General features: G+C 38.6%; 1 protein-coding gene across 3 annotated transcripts in view; it reads left to right on the plus strand.

Moving 5' to 3' along the window:
• Nucleotides 1-5,949: 5,949 nt before the first annotated feature.
• Nucleotides 5,950-16,857, plus strand: part of srfb (serum response factor b) — a 38,790-nt gene continuing 27,882 nt past the window's right edge. For 2 of the 3 annotated variants that reach the window (XM_038294742.1, XM_038294743.1), the window contains exons 1-2: nt 5,950-6,844; nt 16,326-16,592. In XM_038294742.1, coding sequence (XP_038150670.1) covers nt 6,209-6,844; nt 16,326-16,592 — 903 coding nt within the window. In that variant the 5' untranslated portion in view covers nt 5,950-6,208. The remainder of the gene's footprint in view (nt 6,845-16,325; nt 16,593-16,857) is intronic. The other variant, XM_038294741.1, reaches the window with a different exon arrangement.

Consider the following 16,857-nt stretch of genomic DNA (forward strand, 5'->3'; position numbering starts at 1 on the left):
GTGTGTTCTTTTTCTTTTAAAGTTATTTCAATTTCCATGTTTGGGTTTTAAAACCAGTCTTTTGATTTCAAATTCAGACGATGTGGAGGGAGTAACTTTATGTGGAAAGGTAAAACACAAGATACGAAAGAATTCCCCAACTTTGTCGATTTAGTTTATATATCCTAAAAGGAGCAGGAGGAAGTTTGTAGTTTATTTTGTTACCATTAGATTATTTAATGAATCAAATTGTGTTTTCTGCATGTGTGTGCATGGTTGTTAGTCCTGTGTCTTCGTTGACCTGCAATGACCTGATGACCCGCTCCGGCTGTCCCCTGTCTCGTCCAGCAACCCCTGCATGAATAGACACATGCAGACAAAGGTGATGGATCATTTATTTCACTTAACATCTTCTATATCTCATAAATGTTTTAAAATGCCCAGTTTAGAATACAGTTTCACTTACAGCCTCCATACTGAGCAGCATTTTCAGGGTGTAGATATAAGTGTTTGGACAAAGGTTGAATTGTTTAATAAGTGACCAACATTGGGTTGGTTTTTACCAAAGTTCATTGAAACAAACTGATGCAGCATCCTAACGGCTAACATAATTTACCATACAGATAATAAATGGAGATTAATAAAGAGGGATTAAAAATGTGCCCTGTGATTGGAGACCTGTGAGGTTGTATCCTGCCTTTCTCTCATACTGCTGCAGAAAGGCACAGTAGTCATGACAATGACAAACAAGTACTAGATGATGCATTGATGGAGATTTAAAACATATGTTCTTCAAATCTGGATCTTAAAATCGATCAGAGTCCCCTGATTTTATATTCAAAAGAAGAGTGTTTGGGACTCTGGAGGCCGCTGAAATGAAAGACTTTGCTTCTCAACTTGCTTTGAGGCAATATAAGAAAGTCTAGATCAAAGACCTCTACGTCTAAGAACAAACACAAAAAAATAATACCAAGTTGAATAAGTAAAGCATGAATATCTGCATAAATTCATACTAAATTTGCACATTTTAAAATACATAGGATTCTAGAGAGAAGAGTCTTAAAAAAAAGCATACATTTTGTGGAAAATGAATATGCAGGACGCCTGCTTTTTTGGTTTGGTGTGAAGTGAGGGTATATTTCTCTTGCTCTGAGGTGGCTTTTGTTTGCCTCTATCAAGGTGTACAATTTGGAAAATCTATGAAACAATCCCTCTACCTCTGTATTGTTAGAAATTTGCAGAAGGCGTTCGGCTGGTTATTATTATAATGTAGTCTTTATGGTTAATATTATATTTACTACAGAAATATGTGGAAAATGAAACGTGACTCCAAAGAGCTGCATTTTTGGTCTTTCATCCATTTTGGTTGAATAAGTGTTAATACCTCAGCTGAATAAAAGCATTATTTTGAATTTCTTACTGGATGTTTAGAGTAGTTAATGATTGTGAACCTTGTCATATTATAAATCTTTGGTTTAACTGATTTCAGGTGTAATTTCTGTAAAAGCTTGCTGGAAATTACCCCCATTGACCACTAGGGGGTGGTGTATCCTATTTATAAAGATCAGGGGCAAGACTTGATTTATGAGGTTATTTTATACATATTTTATTATTTTTAGAAGTGAAAGCATAACCTCTAAACAATGGACTGCACATACTGTTCTTAAGGCTATTTTAGGTCACTGTGTCGCTGTGCTTAGAAAAACGCATTGAAGAAAGGCCAGATGTCCTGTCCAAATTTAGCCTAAACAAAAAGGTAGAGGGTTAGTCTTGTTTTACATTTCTGGATGACAACTAAACAATAAACTTATTTTCCCTCTTTTAACAGATTTTGCTTGGAAGGTAACATTGATCTAATCTAAGTAATTGTTTGATACTTTAATAACTGAAAAGTAATTTCCCATATTTATATTGTATATCTAGAAAATAATCTTTCATCCTGTTGTCTTTGGACATATAAGCATTTGAGTTAATGTGGTAATGAAAGCTTCCTCCTTACACTTTATACCCCTAGAAAGTCCTAAAGTAGAAAGTGTTTCAAAAAATATCATTAGCACTTGTTCTAACCTGCCTGCTGGAAGAAGGACGAGGGAGGGGAATCCATACATTAACCGTTATAGTGCCTCATAGCAAAATTTTGTGTAACCACCATTTCTCATGTTAGGGTGTTTTGTTCATAGAGCCATGACTTGCATTCATTTAACAGTTTGCTGTTGCTGTCACTTCAATGCAGCATTCTTACTTTGTGGTAATGGACTTAAATAATAAACACCCCCAGGACTTCCTGCTATTACTAAAGTCTGTGATTTGAACAAATCCTTTTATACTATCTTTGCAGGTTTTTTTCTTTTTACTATTACATTGTAATTATTACTTTAATATCCTGTTTTTAAAAAGAAAGGTGCTTTTGGATCTACCTGACCGATGGAGCTTTAGCTTTTTAAGTTATAGTTGTTGAAATGTGTCGTGAGAGCGTCACACTGACACCTGTGATAAAGGTGTGTAAAATAACTGTAAAATAATGGCAGCTCTCTAAAGACAAACTGCAGACTCCAGCTCTCAGTCTAAGTACATTTATTTTAAAAAATAAATTAAAAATTTAAAAGTTAAGAAATTATAGTTTTATTAGGGCTGAAACAATTAATTGGATTAATTGTGATTGATCATTTATCGAAATAATTGTCAACTAATGTAATGATTGATTAATCATTAACTTGAGTGTAGAGACTCTAAAACATGCATTTAGCTGACAGAGCAACCCACTTAGAGCAGTAATTATTTTTAAAAATGGAAGGAAATATATAAGGTTTTGCTCTTAAGATTAAAAAAAAAGTTTTCATCTTTCAATATGCTCTACCCAGAACTCCAAAAGTGGAAAAGTTTTAGTTTCTCCTGGTTTAATTTAGTTAGAAATCTTTGGAAACCATCGGCTATCTGATTAAGTGAAAAAATAATCGACAGATTAATTGATTTGCAGAACAATCATTACTTCCAGCACTAGATGTATAATATTTCTTGGTACCTCAGGCAAATTATTATGGTAACTGAAGCATAGAAACTTCAAATAAAACTATTATTTTATCAACAAAAGCTCAGGATGGCTTTCAGCTGGCAAGACACACTTCACAAATACTGCTTTGTAAAGTGGAAGATCTGTCATGCTGTGGGCCTTCATCACTTAAGGAGTATAGTAGATGAACAGAAATAAGGTTTATACTTTTTTTTATTTGCATTATGTTAAGTTTAAACAAATACTAACCACAACATTTAGAGCTTTTGTTGATTTGCATCGCCCATCCACAGATCTTCAACAACATAACCTACTTTGCAAACACAAATGCTGTCCTCAATTCTTTGACATTTGTCTTATGACTGACAACAGTTAAAAACGCTTAAAAATGATTTTCTGTTGTGATTCCCCAATGTATAAACATACCCAGAAATCTATATGTTTTGACATACTTCCTGTAAAATTTCCATTGGAAAAAAAGAGAAATTTGGATCATTTGATGTCAAACTGACTATATATATTTATATATATTTATATAATATTAAAAAACACATTTCCAGAAAAATTTGTCATTATTCAGTGGACTTTGGGCTTTTTTTTAAATAGCTGTTTCAGAAGCTACTTAAGTGTGTTAATTCACTGCCTTTATGAAAAGGGAAATTAAATGTAACCTCTTCTTAATCTAACCATGGCATAAGTGGTGCTATAACTACCTTTACAAACCAGACTGTTTTCCTGGAATCAAGATGAATAGAAATGAGTGGCTGTAGAGTCTAGAGTCTAGACTAAGGGTCTGTAACCTGCAGCTCCAGAGCAACATGTGGCTCTTGAAGATTTCAGCACCGGCTCTTTAAAGCTCTGATGGGGAAAAAAGGCTGGTTCAACTATTTCCCTCATGTTTCCATATAATGTTTGCAAAACTTTCCTATAATGCCCTTCTGTTTAATTTTTATTTTGTAATTAGGCTGTAAATTACATGTTATTTTTTTCATTTTCTATAATTATGGTGCATTTCATTCATTGTATTTAATTGTATTTTTTTCAAAGTTTGACTTTTTCCCTAGAAATCAGATATGTTTTAATGCTTTAATTCAACTATAAAAAACCTAGTTTACTCAGTAGACTTAGACAACCTTTATCGTCATACAATGCCGTTATACAAAACAAAATTTCGTTTAGTACAGCTGTTCAGAAAGTTGAACATTTCCATATATAAAGTGCAGCAGAGCTCAAATGTAAACAGTAAGGGAGAAAAAAAAATGGTGCAAAAAACGCATTGATATAGAAGTTCAGAGTATTAATATATACGGTGCAAATATGCAGTATTTTTGATTTGGTGTTAGTACATAAAACTAACATAGGATCACATAGTACTATTACATCTTTAGAAAAACATTGTTTGTAAGACAAAGGGTAAAATGTCTCTTAGGAATGCAAAAGTTGGTGAACCCTGCTCTAGAGTTTAGTATAGCATTAATATCCTGAGGGCCTCCAACCACCAGCAGGGGGCACTCGAGAGTAACTGAATTCCATCCTTCAGTTGTCTTCTACAAATTATCATTATATAATCATGGAGGGACTCTTTCCTGTCCCCAGCGGTCAGTGGGTTAATCTAACAGTGTTGTTTGTTGATTGAGGGAGAAAGCTATAGTACTCAGAGAGGGCCTTCCTATTCACATGGAGAACATGCAATCTCTTTTTTTGCCAGTATGTTCAAATCACAGCAGAACTTACAGCTCTGTAGCCATTAGGTACAAGGTAAGTCATTTTGTCTTAGTTGTGACTGTTTTAGATGTGAATTTATTTTGGATCTAGTTGAATATTAAAGCTATGGATCAGATTGTCAAGGAAAACAATCAGCAGTATGGAGGAAGGATCATTTATGTAGCTTAAAAATATGAACCTATTGGAAAGCAATACCTCTAAACCTAACCTTAGACCACTGGCATGTCAGGTGTACTAACAGCTTTCAATTTATTTTAGAGATTGAATTAAAATACTATGCCACATTCAGACCAGGCATAGTATCTACAGCTTGTTAAGTCATTTTTTATGGTTAACAATGTTTCTATAGAGGATGCCAACCTTATAATTAAAAATACAAAGACCAATGAATAATATCTTAATCCTGAATAGTATATATTAAACTGGCATGGCTAAAAATAACTAATGTTGGTTGGATACTCCAATTGAATCTAATCCAGGTAGATCATGATCTCCAAAAAAAAATATAAAAAAATAAAAATCCAGCCCTGGTAGTGGCTCAGTGGCTGTATGAGATAAAACTTCCCAATTTAGTTATGCCACCTAAAATCTTTGCATTATTTTAAAATTTCATCCTTTCACTAAACTTTCCATTACATAGGAAAGCCGACAGTTCTCTGTGAACAGCAAGCTTCTTCAGAAATATTATTATTATTATAGTAGGAATCAATGTCAATAGTCCAATTGGGATTAAAACATAATTAGCACATATTTTCTAGACCTGATTAAGGTAGTTTGTATAGCCAATACGGAATATAAAATTTAATTATTGTATATTTTTTTGTATGAGTGCGATTATTTTGGTCCCCTTCTCTACGGTGACGTTGACATTAGCGCAACCATGTTGGTATTTATTCTAATGAGGATGCCAAATCGACCAATCACAGCGCTATTCAGATAATCCTCAACCAATCAATGGGGAAAGCTGTGACTCACCAAATAAGGAGAGACAGCACCAAATAAGGAAACGTATCTCTTTATAAGGAGGGAAGTAGTTCCCCGGTTCTTATATCACTCCGCTGCTAATTGCGGTATTTTAAAGATAGGTGGTTACGTTCCCCTCTGGACTATGAGTAAATGGGAATTTACATGAAACAAATATAGAATGTGTTATATGTGCTCTACTTAGTTGGTGCAAATTAGTTTTTTCTACATTTTTGAAGCGTGGATTATTTGACGTGGCGCATTGATATGTGGGGTGTTGTGCGTGCTTTCCTTTTTGAGAAAGTGCTCGGAGTTTTGGAAATAGAGGAGGAGGGTGAGCCTTACTGAGCCGGGATTTTACGGGTGTTGGGGGCAGCATCACTTTGTGAAGTTTACACCGGTTATTTCCTGGGCTCCGCAATCTGTTGTCTGAGCCGGTTTGTTTACATTCAGTAGTCCTGACGTGTATTTACGGTTCGACACGCTCCAGCTTCTTTGGCTGGCGTTCAGAGACTTGCTCCTGTGAGTATAATGTTACCCAGTCAGGTCGGGTCGGCACCATCTGGAAACGGGTCGGCATCGGTCAGGACTGCGACAGGACACGGACCGGGGATTCGTCCCGTTTTTGTCCGAGCGGGGCAAGCCTTAGCGGGTATCGGTGAGAGCGGCGGAGCTGCAGGGCGGCAGGCGGAGAGGGAGGCTGCTGGGATGCTTGGGGCAAACGGGCCAGGAGGCTCCAGAGGGGCGAGACCAGGAAACGGGACTGGGCTGAACCCCCTGCAGACAGCCGTCCAAGGCGGCATTGTGGGGTTAAACACCGGGGTGGTTCTGCCCCACGGAGCCCGCTTCGACCCGGACCGAGACGGCGCTCCTCTCTGCAGCGGCTCGGACAATGATTCTGATTCCGCAGACGAGGATGACCCGGTGGGGTCACTCGGGGACAGCCGGAGAGGGGTGAAGCGGGAGAGGGGGGAGATGGAAGGGGCGGCGGCGGGGCAGGAGCTGGGAGTACCCCCCGGAGGGTACGGCATGGTGACCGGTGGAGTTGCCGGGGCAAAGCCGGGAAAGAAGACACGTGGGCGGGTAAAAATAAAGATGGAATTTATCGATAACAAGTTGAGACGCTACACCACGTTCAGCAAGAGGAAGACTGGTATTATGAAAAAGGTAAGTCAGTCTCACCCAGAGGTTTAAGTTATGTCGTCAGGCTGGGTTCCCAGTGATTCTTTTCCAGGTCTCCCCAAAAGTTCTATCTGTACTTTAACTAGGCCATTCCTGTTGGCCATTATTATTATTTGGCAAATTGATGTCAATGACATTGTAATAAAGATTCAGCCTCAAACTGATTGTCCTGTGGATCCGTTTATCCAAAACCCCTTCCTCTGCAGGGAGAGAAAACGATTGATGCAACCAACACAAGGTGTCACAGTCAGGGGCATAGCCAGAATTTTTTTTATAAGGGTGGCCAGGCAATAAACACTGAGCGGTGGCCGAAAGTGGATCAGAACCTCTGGGTCAATCTACACTGTTCTAACAGGAAAACATTTTTTCTAAATAAAGACAAATGATCCTTTCCTACAGCCTTTGCTAACAAATAGACGCATATATTTAAACATTTTCCTAGATAAAGGTATAGTGGATACAATTCTTTCAGGTTTGAATTCTGGGGTGAACATCTTTTCCTTTATTAGTTACTTTTGTCAATAATCATTCTGCAAAATAATTATATTTACAAGTACTAATATCTACATAAATGTAATATTTATTACATTTTTATTAAAATAGTTGACTGATTTCATTGAATACTCCTATATGACTTGCAGAGACTAATGATATTCTCTTTACCCCATATAACACGAAATCTTGTTCTGAAAAGAGCATGAATTCTGTATTTATCATCTTTAATGTCAGTATATTGATGTGCATAATAATCACAGTATTTTTGTTGTCAAGTAAATGTTAATAAAGGAAAAATTGAAATATTTTGAATCCTTAACTTGAGAGTATTACTGTTGCCACCATCTGTATTAGAGGGAAATAACTGATTGACTGAGGGTGGCCATTGCTACCCCTGGCTCCCCATCTAGCTCCGCCCCTGGTCACAGTGGGCACAATGTGTTGGTGTCTTATAGCTGCGTAAAGAAGAGAGAATTGTGTACTTTTTAAGGCTTTAAAGTTGTTTATGTCCCCCACACCTCCTCCTTTTCTGCACTTGCATATTTTTTTTGCAGCTCATCCAGACTGGGTATCTTGGCTGCTTGATTGGTCTGCTTGCCCAGGCTGTCCGCTCAGGTGGACAACCGTGTCTAAGTAGGTTGGCAGTTTTTTTTTTTTTTAAATTCCATTTATCATATGATGGATTAAACACTCCTGTATCCTACATGCTGATATTTCTAAAGCACTAGTTTGTTTGTTTTAATTTTTTCGGGCGGTATCAGAATAAAATGGAATCCCTAAACAGATTTCACTTCCTTCAGAAAAAACAAACAAACAATAAACTACATTTAGTTTGTGGTTTTTATCCAACAGTTGTCCTTGCTGCACTGTCAGGCTTTCATTTAGCTAAGTGTTCATTAGTCCAGTTCTTGTGACGAAACTGTTGTCCCACAATGTGACTCAGTGTGTGCGAGGAAGTCAGAGCAGTGGACTGTAAATAGATTTGAGCCAATGACGGTTCTATTTATGACAATGCCCCCCCTCCTCCCAGCTAAACCACAGTCTGCCTCTCAGGTTTCCAAATAACCTGATGCACTCATTCATGCACATGGTCCTACACAACACACCTTCGTAGGCCTGTGTCTTCTGCAATGGAGCCTCATTCAGCTGCACGAGTTTACAGACTGTTCCCTGCATCACTGCGATGAAGAAGCCATGTGGCGGCGGGCAGCTGTAGTCCTTATATGCCAACAGCTGATTACACCTCAGGGGAAGCTGATCAGAGGTTGGTCAGAGAGCATTCATACAGGAGACTGTGCATACAGCATGGTTCCACATCCTCCTGCAGGCTTCTGCTCTCTGAGATTGCTTTTCTTGCTTTCGGTTTTGTTGGCTCAGAGCGACAAGTGACCCTGAAGATCTGAGGGTGACGCAGTTTTCTCCACGGTAAACTCCTAGTTCCTGCAGAGCAGTAGTTTTCAGAAGCGCCCACATACTTCTAGAAATTAACTGATTATCTTGGATTTTATCAGCCAATGCAATTTTTTTTTTTTTTCCCCATCTTTGTTTCTCAGACACGTCCAGGAAAATATTAATGAATCACAGATGAAACAGTTTTGAAAGTGTATTTTTGTCACTATTAAACAAAAGTGGCATCAAAGTAAACACTGTCAGTTGATTATTTTTTTTTTTTTAACAAACCAACACCTCCTCAGTTCTTGGGTTTTATTCAGTATATAAATGCAGAAGAGTTTTCGGTATTTTAACAGATTTTTACCAATTAGAGGTGTTCTTGGAAAAATTTTCCTATTTAGATTTTTAGATGTTATGTTAATATCTCAGTAAAAGTTGTTGCTCCAATATATTTTATATGCCTTTTACTAATTTAGCCCCATACATAAGTAAACCCAGCAACTGCTTAGTTCCCCACATCCAGCAGGGGCCCCTCAAGAGCACCAGCAATTAATTTACAAAAGTAATCCTTCATTTTTCTTGGAGTTAATATCCATTGCAGTCGTGCAAATAAAAGTAATCAAAATGACCCGTGGAAATGTTATAGGCTGTCAAGCCCGCCTCCCCCCCAGTCAAATAGAAATAGATCAGGTTTTGCATGATGTATTTCTGCAGTGTGCATGGTTCAGCCTATACTGCTGCAGTAGCTGTATGCTGACAGGAAATGAGCTAAGGGATGGGGGGTCATGTGGCAATGGTTGGGGGGCGTCAAAGACTGAGTCCTCCATAAATGCTGCCACTGCCATGTCTGGTTTAGTTAGACTTGCAGTTCATTTAAAGTTAAACCTAAATTCTAAGAACCGTGGTGAGGGGACTGATGGCGTATGGAAGAGCAACAAATTAAGTTGTGTTTAGGAGCCTCCAGCCGGCTCTGCTGCCACTTATTTAAAGTTCATTACTGTGGTATAATGTCTGTCATTATTTCCCTGTACAGCAGTGACAAGTGGCTTTTATTAAAATTTAAACACTTTAACCTGAATCCTCTAAGTGCCTGCACGGCTCGCTCTCTGCTTGCATTTCTTTCTGTTTCTTTATTAATGTTTTCACAGACTGTTGTCGTGGAAACTGAGGTGTCTTTATGTAGGCTCTTGGCAACATGAACACCATTTGACACAATGTGGGGAGGGATTTTATTTATTTATTTATTTTTTTTTAAAGTTGCCCACACTCATTCCAGCCTTGAAAGAAATTGACAGGTGGGTGGAGTGGGCAGATTTATAGTAGCTTGGTCTCTAACAAGGAGGAGCTCTTATTTCGCTTTGGAAGGATGCAGCGAAAGGCCCACATCTTCCCTTTGCTGTACTTTACATGATTTAGCTGTTATGCATCAAAACACGTTCATAGTACCGCTAGTAGCTCTACTAAAGAGCAAGAGTTTGGTTTTGGTTATAGCGTCCAGTATGTGTTAAGAGAATGTTGCAGTAAAGTGTGGCATTCATCTACCCCCCTTTACTTTGATATCACTCAGTCATTTTAAGTGTAAGGCACTGCCTTCAGAAGTGACCTCCATTTATGGAGGGTTTGTAGGGTCTTTGGCCATGGAGGGTGTTGGTAATTCTGGAGGAGCTGCAGAGATTTATAGCTCAGGTGGTCAACAGCACAACTATTGGTTGTACACAATGGAACTCTAGACCGTAGCGGAAAGAGATGAGCAGAATCTTTTAGTAGTCCTGTTCAGTTTGCTACTGGTTATATGGAGAAAACATCTCATAAATAAGTGAAGAAGGTACCATCAGACTGATTGAGCTGCAGAATTATGGTGGAGATATCGGCATATTCTTATTAGAAGTAAAGTCAAAGCCTATACTTAATGAAAATTTTAAGAAACTTGATCCAATAAAACTGTAGAGCCAATTTGCAACAAAGGTAGGTAAAAACCCTTTAAAGGGACATTTCCCTTGAAAAGCTAAGTGCAGGCAACTCCTCCACCCCATGATTGAGCAATAGTTGATGTGTATTTCTAATACAATGCATCTGTCTGTCTGTCTGTCTAAATTAAGGCCTTAATTGGCGTTGAAATTCATTAATGTGATTGTCATGGCGTTTAAAATGCTTTTTAAAAAAACAAATAGCTTATAAAACAATTTCATCAGATATCTTATATCACAATATATATGCGCTGAATGGCTTCCGGTTGATCGTAAAGCCGCATGGAGAAAAAGCTAGAGAACGGGAAAATGCAAATTTCAACAAAAGTGGCTTTAAAACGGGGATTTTGGGACATGGCTGCAGCCTGTAGAGGTTTTTGCTGTGTTTTATATGTATATATATATATATATATATATATATATATATATATATATATATATATATATATATATATATATATATATATCCCTGATATAATACAGCTGCAAATAAGTTTTTGAACACCAGTCTATCAGCTAGAATTCTGACCATCAAAGACCTGTTAGTCTGCCTTCAAACTGTCCACCTCCACTCCATTTATTATAGGGATGCACGATATTGGGATTTTGGCCGATATCCGATAAGCCGATATTTTAAAACTCATGTAGCCGATAACCGATATCGATACCAATGTTAAAGCTGGACAAAAATAAGTAGTCGTTGAAGATAGCAGTTTTGTTGTCCATTTCTGACACTTTGAAAAATAATATACTCAAATATATTTTCATATGCTGATATCAAATAGATTGTTAAAAACGCAGTATCGATCTATTTTACTTTCAAAATCTCGTGAAATTTCATCGTTGTTACAAACTCTCGTGATATTTTGCAAATTCTTGTGAGATTTTGTTAGTAAAATAGTTTGATACCGCGTCAATATATCAACATATAAAAATATGGCAAAATGTTTTGAATTTTCGGGGGATTTCGTAGGATAACGATGACATATAGCAATATTTCATTAGTAAAAGAGATTGATATGGTGTTTTTAGATGGCAATATATCAGCATATGAAGATATTGTGATATTTTAATGTATCAATATTTTTTCCCTCGCCTTTAGAAGTTTTTGAGGAAGAAGAAGTAGTATTTATTAATTTTTTTTAGACTTTAGAAACTCAGAAGCTGATCAAATATCGGGTTAAATATCAGTGTGGTGGCCGATGTCCGATATTCAGTTTTAAGGCCGATACAGGCCGATACCGATAGGGGGCCGATTATATCGTGCATCCCTAATTTATTATCCTAAATTAGATGCACCTGTTTGAGGTCGTTAGCTGCATAAAGACACCTGTCCACCCCATACAATCAGTACGAATCCAACTGCTAACATGGTCAAGACTAAAGAGCTGCCCAAAGACACTAGAGACTAAATAGTGCACCTCCACAAGGCTGGGAGGGGCTATGGGGAATATGCCAGGCAGCTTGATTAAAAAAGGTCCGCTGTTGGAGCAATCATTAGAAAACAGAAGAAGCTAAACATGACTGTCAATCTCCCTTGGACTGGGGCTCCATGCAAGATCTAACCTTGTGGTCTTAGTTATCCTAAGAAAGGTGAAGAATCACCCCAGAACTACACACGAAGAGCTGGTCAATGACCTGAAAAGAGCTGGAACCACCGTTTCCAAGGCTACTGTTGGTAATACACTAAGACGTCATGGTTTGAAATCATGCATAGCATGGAAGGTTCCTCTGCTTAAACCAGCACATGTCAAGGCCCATCTTAAGTTTGCCAATGACCATTTGGATGATCCAGAGGAGTCATGGGAGAAAATCATGTGGTCAGACGAGACCAAAATACAACTTTTGGTCATAATTCCACAAACCGTGTTTGGATCCCACTAATTATATATATATTGTATGAAATTGCGTTATATCAAACTGGTCCTATAGTCGCTCCATTACAGATGGAGTCATGGAACGAAAGTCATTTCGTCCGAGGATGATTGAATTATTTCTGATTATATTCCTCGTTGATGGGACAGGTGTTGTGAATGAAACGGTGCCCAGATTGAAAGAGCTCCTGTGTGTCTCTGAATGTGTGCATTTAGACTGAAAGACATCTTCTGCCTTCATTTATCTGTTTACTGCATTCTGTTGAATTCATGTTAGTGTGTATTTAAACACATTTCAATTACAACATTTCGCGACCCCCATTCAGTACCTCCGTTGACCCCCTAGGGGTCGCGGACCCCCTGTTGAAGACCTCCGTTATAGAGAATCTTTGGAGGGAGCTAAAACTTAATGTTTCTCAGCGACAGCCCAAAAACTTGACTGATCTAGAGAAGGATTTGTGTGGAGGAGTGGGCCAAAATTCCTCCTGCAGTGTGCAAACCTAGTGGAAAAACTACAAGAATTTTTTGACCTCTCTAATTGCAAACAAAGACTACTGTACTAAAAATTAACATTGATTTTCAAAGGTGTTCAAATATGTATTTGCAGCTGTATCATACAAATGGTTAAAAATGATACATGGTGATTTCTGGATTATATATATTTTTTTATATTATGTCTCTTCCAGTGGACATGCACCTACGATGACTATTTTAGACCCCTCAAGGATTTCTTAGTGGGAGAACTTGCAAAATAGCTGGGTGTTTAGATACTTATTTGTTTCACTGTATATACATGAAAGAAAGTGTTAAGTTCCAGTGTTTGAATACTTCTTCTGAGCCATATATGGATAAATAAACAGGAGTAGATAATGTTTCTGTCCCAGCAGCAGATTAACAGCACTGTGCACAGCAGAGTGCTCATGCTTCAGTAAGTTTCTTGCATCACTTTTCCTTTTTTACAGTTATTTGGGGTGGCCCATTGTGAAACGGTGATTTACCCCAAATAACTGAAAAAAGGAAAAGTGATGCAAGAAACTTGCATTATAAAAGCTAAAGAAATAACCCAAACACACTCTTGGTGTGTAAAGATACCAGAACATTTTAAGCAGTTGGATGATTGGTTTTCTCCATTTTCATTTTGTTCAGCTTGAAACCCTGCATCGTCTTTGGGATTGCCTTGTTTGTTTTAAGATGTTATGAAGACAAATTACCGCCACTAATGGATGTTTTCGTTGCTGATTACCTCGCTGTTCCTGGAAGCATGATTTTTACAAAACTGTGTAATAAGCAAATAATGAGCATGTCCTGTCAGCTCAGTTGGAGAAGCCAAAACGATAATTGTTTTTCATGAAGTTAGTGCTTTATTAAAATTTCTGTTGAGACAAAAAAATCATTTGGGAAACAGTTTTTGTTTCACATCTCTCTCTGTCTTGTGCAGCGACATAACATGGTGGATTTAAAAGAATTTTCCCCACGAATCTCTGCAGAGGTTTCTTGCTAATGCTTTTGGTTCTTGTTTGTAACTTGGTTATATTCCACCTCCAAGATCTCTCCAAAATACCCATCTGATTGCAGCAGCACATATATCATGCAACTTCTATGGTTTTGCTGTCAGACTAAATTCCCATGCTTTATTCTACTTTATTAATGCTGCAAACAAGTTCTGAGAGGCTTTATTTTTATTCTTGTTGCTTTCAAAGAAGCCTCTCATCTGATAGTCCCAGTCTGGTCTAGTCAGCCATATAAGCTGTTAGAGTGTTTGTAGATTTAGAAGGATTCTACCAAACATGAACGGAAAAAGTTTTTAGGTATGACCTAAAAATAGACAACAGATGAGAACAGGATTCCTAAAGTTTTTGCGCAGTTAAGGCATGACAACAGGTTAGAGATTTTTCAAAAGTAAAGTGATCGAACTTAACTGACAGTCAGTAAAGTCTGAACTTTACTCAGCTTGTCAGTCGGTCCGTTCCTCCATCAGTTCGTCCAGCCTCACGACTGTCCGTCCTTCAACCGCCTTTCGCTTTAGTCAACCGTCCCTCCATCGTCTTTCCCACCAGTTTGTCTGTCTGTTTTTTTAACCCAACAGCCCATCAATTTGTCCCGCCTCGTCAAGTTTTACGTCTGTCCATCTGTTTTTGAAACCAGCTGCACATCAGCTTCTTTGTCCAGTGTTTCTGCGGGTCATTAAAAATAATTAAAAGTCATAAAACAATTATTTTTTTAAATTAACCCTGTAATGCCAAATGTATTATATTTTATACATACAGTTTCTGAAATGTTTTCCGTCTGACACCTTTTGCTTAATTTAATGGTAAAAACTTTGCTCAATATCCTATTGTACACAATCAGATATACCTGATAACAGAGGGCAGAAGACTACACAAAAAATAATCTTGACTTATCGCATAGTAATAAATTATTAATATAAAAAATTTGTTTGTTTTTTCTTTTTACATATTTTGTTAAAAGGCCAAATAAGGACTTCAAACCAAAAAAAAGTTATTTTAAAATGCAGATTTCAACAAAAGTGGCTGGAAAACGAGGAATTTCGGGACATGGCTGCAGCCTGTTGACATGTACCTGTTGGTGGCTTTAAAATCATTTCTAAGAGCATTAAAAAGCATTAAATTTGAGTTATTCATTCCTGTATAAACCCTGTTGTCTGTTGACTTGGGATTTTGTCAGTCAGTCTGTTGGCTTTCCAACCAAACTACCCATCAGTTTCTGTCAAATATCCCTTGGATTTGTGTCCATCTGTCAAACTGCTGTCATGTCATACATCCCTCTAACCACATGTCTGTCCAACCATCAGTTAGTTTTTCATACCTGCTGTCTCTCTAAACCGTCTAACAATCGGTTTTCAGTCCATCCAGCCTGCAGTTTTACTCTTTGACGGAAAAAAAGTCTGGGAATGTGTTTTTATTGGGGAGGAAATGGTCTTTCTGAACTGAAAGTTGTCGATCAAAATCCCACCTTCTGAAGATTGAGCGGAGCGGTGTGCTCCTCTTGAAAGGCAGGACAGCAGATGCACACAATGTTTCTGGAGGTGGAGTGTGAAACAGATGAGACGTATGGTTTTATTACTGCTCAATAAAACCTTTTCATTTGAATGCGATTCATCTCCTGCCTCCGTCTTACAGAGGACTGCACTCCAGCGTACAATGGCTGGTCTGTCTGCTCTATGAGCACCTAGGTGCTGGTAATGACGCTGCTTCTTCACAGCATCCTCCGTGTACCTGATGACTCATTTAGATTAAAATGAGGAGTTCACTCTGAGTGCAGCGTATGTGTTGGACACAGTTAACATCTGGATGCTCCTGTCCTTCCCTCTGAAGCCTCTGGCTGAGCATCAGCATGCTGTATAATGAGTGATAAGGCAGGAGAGTCTGCTTCTGTTTAAAGAATGCTTCCTTAGTCATCTGGAGCGCTAATATCCCCCCCCCCCCCCCCTGCTTTGCAAACAAGCCCTTTGCTGTCGCACATCTATATCACACTCTCTATTCTGGGAGTCTTATCTTCAGATTCGTGGAATACGTCACGGTTTGCTAGAGGAGTATTTATAAATTGTACTGGGCTTTTTTTTTCTGCTGTTTTTCCACTGATTCCTGTTGGGAATCTTCTATATTCCCTTGGCTGATGAAAATAATTGACCAAAAGGAACTCCATATTTGGTGAACTGTGTTTTTGATGTCTTGGTCAGATGGCTCACTGTTCTCCATTTATCCCCCCCCACTCCAGGCTTATGAACTCTCCACCCTGACGGGAACCCAGGTTCTGCTGCTGGTGGCCAGCGAAACGGGTCACGTCTACACTTTCGCCACCCGAAAACTCCAGCCAATGATCACCAGCGAAACGGGTAAAGCACTGATCCAGACGTGCCTTAACTCACCAGACTCGCCGCCTCGCTCCGACCCTTCCATGGACCAGCGCATGAGCGCCACGGGCTTCGAGGAGACGGATCTCACCTACCAGGTGTCGGAGTCGGAGAGCATGGGTGACACAAAGGTGAAAACAAAGCCTCTGAATCGGTACCTTTGTTTCTCTCTCTGTCTGCTTTCTGTTGGTGAAATGAATTACAGTTTAGAACAACAGATAAAGCGCAGCAGAGAGTAACTAATGACTATTGTAAGAAGTTTCTCTAGAAAAGGCCAGCGCGCACGAAGAGGAGAACAATCAAGCTGAGGAGCAGCTGTGTAGAAATGAGTTTTCGCCCACGTCTTGACAGTTTTTCTGGTTTGGGTCTGCTGTCAGTCCTTTCAGTGTTTTTTAC

Source organism: Cyprinodon tularosa, unplaced genomic scaffold (genome assembly GCF_016077235.1).
Source record: "Cyprinodon tularosa strain WSP-4 unplaced genomic scaffold, ASM1607723v1 ctg343, whole genome shotgun sequence".
NCBI classification, from domain to species: Eukaryota; Metazoa; Chordata; class Actinopteri; order Cyprinodontiformes; family Cyprinodontidae; genus Cyprinodon; species Cyprinodon tularosa.